General features: G+C 44.3%; 1 protein-coding gene across 1 annotated transcript in view; it reads left to right on the forward strand.

The window, feature by feature from the left end:
* The first annotated feature begins 549 nt into the window (after positions 1–549).
* Positions 550–2891, forward strand: part of C8H1orf123 (chromosome 8 C1orf123 homolog) — a 7190-nt gene continuing 4848 nt past the window's right edge. Inside the window, exons 1-4 of the mRNA XM_026854487.1 lie at positions 550–672; positions 1294–1350; positions 2116–2197; positions 2713–2744. Of these exons, the coding sequence (XP_026710288.1) occupies positions 1348–1350; positions 2116–2197; positions 2713–2744 (117 nt within the window). The 5' untranslated portion in view covers positions 550–672; positions 1294–1347. The remainder of the gene's footprint in view (positions 673–1293; positions 1351–2115; positions 2198–2712; positions 2745–2891) is intronic.

The raw sequence follows: 2891 nt of genomic DNA on the forward strand, positions 1-2891 counted from the left end.
GGCCGAGTCCTCATAGCGACACAAAGCGGTACAGGTGAGGGGTGCCGCCCGCCGCCGGCCTTCCTCAGGGCTGAGGCCTGGGCCTTCGGCAGGTTGGCTCCCCATGGGGCACCTGGAGCCCGGGCAGCGGGCGCAAAGCTATTTTCGTGTAGTAGTATTTGCGGTGTTTGGCAGAAAAAAGTTAGGCTGGTGCTTGATTGTCACCTCCCCTTTCCCCACACCGCAGCTGTGGTGGGGATGGCTGGGGTGCCATCACTGGAGCACTGAACAGACTGAAGTCCACCCGAGTATTGATTTGTCTGTGAGGACTCTTGATTCCAGTCAGTGAAAGACATGCTGCATGCTTTGCCCTAAAACTTGTGACCTTTTTCCTAGGCAGAAAGTGAAAATTATTCACTTGTTACTAATGAAGGCTTTCTTGTAATACTCAGACATAGCAATAAAGAAAAATGAGGTGCAGCTAGCCTTTTATTATGAGTTCAGATGTTAGCAGTTAGTGTTAGAATTCGAAGCGGTTTGTGCCTCCCTTGGATGAAGGCAGTAACCCAGCCGAGCTGAGGGCCTCTCTCACTGCCTCTTGCTTTGCAGAGGATCGGGCTGCAGCTGCGCGCCACGCTGGAGAACATCACCCGGCTGCGGGCCGAGGGGGAGGATTTCCGCTGGTACCTCAAGGTGCGGCGGCGGCGGGGGCGGCCTCGGGGGCTTCGGGAGGTGGGAGAGGCTGTTCTCGGTGTTCGGAGCCTGCTGGGCTGCCCGGCGGGGGCCCCTGGCCACGAAGGCCTGCGGTGTTGAGTGTCACATCATGCTGCTTAGTGTTTTCTTCCACACTGTGCAAGCAGGCTGCTACAGGAGCAAGGAATGTGGTGGTTTAACTATACAGATAGGTATACGTTACTACATGCATGATGTTATACATTAATTTGCGATAATGAAAAGGCTTAAATTGGAGTGTTGGTCAGTGCCTCCATTGGTGAGGTGGTTGGTAGTCCAGTATCCAGTGGCAGGTAACCCACCGAGATGGTGAGATGCCCTATTCCCGCCTTCTATCTTGTGACTGTGCTTTGTAACGTTTTCCATCCAACACACCAAGAGACAGACCCTCTGCGGCAGGTGGGCCTGCCGGGTCGAGTCAGCTCAGGGGCCTGTCGGGATAGATGGCAACTGATGTCTGCCTCTGGCTCCTCTCAGCTGTGAAACAGTGGGGATTGTGACTGGAGGGCTCACATCAGCTTCTTCAGGTTTTTAATCCGGGATTATTGACATCTTTAAATTCTCTGATTTATGTTTTTTCAGTTGAAATGCGGGAACTGCGGAGAAATCTCTGAAAAATGGCAGTATCTCCGATTGATGGTATGTTTCCCAGTTGTAACCTGCATCAGAACAAAAATGAGGAAACAAACCTGCCTCTGACATGCAAGGGATATTAGCATCAGGGATGTGACAATTTACACTTCAGATGATACAGTATTTTAATAGCTATATGCAATCAGGAAATGCTGTCATATTCCACATTTTTTAAAAAGTATATATTGAGACTTTTAACTGAAATATGCCATTGGAATGGTGTTGGTGACAAAGTATTTACATCTGCTTTGAAAAGCCACCTTTCTGTAAAAATATCATTTGAAAACAAATTTTGAAGTGATATAAGGTTGCGCCTGTAGCATATTTCTCTGATGCTGATGGAATCTTTTTGGAGAAGTTTAGGTAATTCAAAGTGAGTTAAGCCTGCTAAATTAGTATTTGGAAACTTGAAAAGGAGGATAAAATTTGTCAAGGATAAGAGAAGGTTCTGTTCTTAGGAATAATCATCCCTTTTTGTGGCGTGCCACTGAATGGTAAGAATGTATTTTGAGGAATTAATGGAACATGCCTATAGGGACAAGACATAACTATCCATTATTCACTATTTTAAGTCTAGAACAGAACTATTCTTTGATAATCACAGTTTTCTGAATTACAGATCTTTCTAGTTTAAAAAAAATGCCTTCTTGTTTCAGAATTTTTAAAAAGTTAAAGACCATTGTTGTAAAAACTACTTTACCTTTGCAGAGGTTTCCAGTGGCTCAGCTAGGGTGCAGTTAAAAATGATGTCTCTGTTATCATGGCTTTTAGGACAGTGCTCCCCTGAAAGGAGGCAGAGGAAGCGCCACTATGGTGCAGAAGTGCAAGCTGTGCTCCAGGGAGAACTCCATTGGTACGTGCTTAGAAATTTTAGAGGCATCATCCATATTACACTTTTGCTCCTCCGTTTATCTTTTAGTCCCCATTTTTGCTTGTTTGTAAAAAGCATTCACCAGGGATTTTTTTTCATGTATACCGGTGCTTGACTTCACAACAGGTACATGTCATCACGACAGCAAGGCCTCGCAGTGAGTTCAGGTTTCTGCATGAACAAAACTCATATCCATAATGTAATTTTACAAAAGAATGTGGTTTTTGGTTTGGGTGGTTTGGGTTGTTTTTTGGGTTTGGTTTTTGGTTTTGTTTTTTTTCATTGGTAGGGTAACAGAATGGTGTAATGTAAACGTCTTGGGATAAGTGAGAAAAACTGAACTCTACCTTTTGAGGGCCAGCTGTAGGAGCTGCTTGGTTACTTTGTTTCTTTTACTTTGTATAAGGAAATGACTTTGAAAGAAGCTGGTGCTTGGTTTGTGCTGAAGAAGACATAATGCCACTCATTTTTACACTTCGGATTTTTTTCTTTTCTAGATATTTTAAGTCAGACAATCAAGCCTTACAATGTAAGTTTGTTTTCTCTTTTATACGACAAGTGAAAGATAAATAAGCATTAATAATATCTTGAGTTTTTATCATCAAATTCCTTTTCAAGAACAGAAAAGCTGGTACTGTCCCCTGACAGAAAACTGTCGTGTGTCCCCCCCCCCCCC

The sequence above is a fragment of the Athene cunicularia genome (genome assembly GCF_003259725.1).
Source record: "Athene cunicularia isolate RWA chromosome 8 unlocalized genomic scaffold, athCun1 chr8_part1, whole genome shotgun sequence".
Taxonomy (NCBI): domain Eukaryota; kingdom Metazoa; phylum Chordata; class Aves; order Strigiformes; family Strigidae; genus Athene; species Athene cunicularia.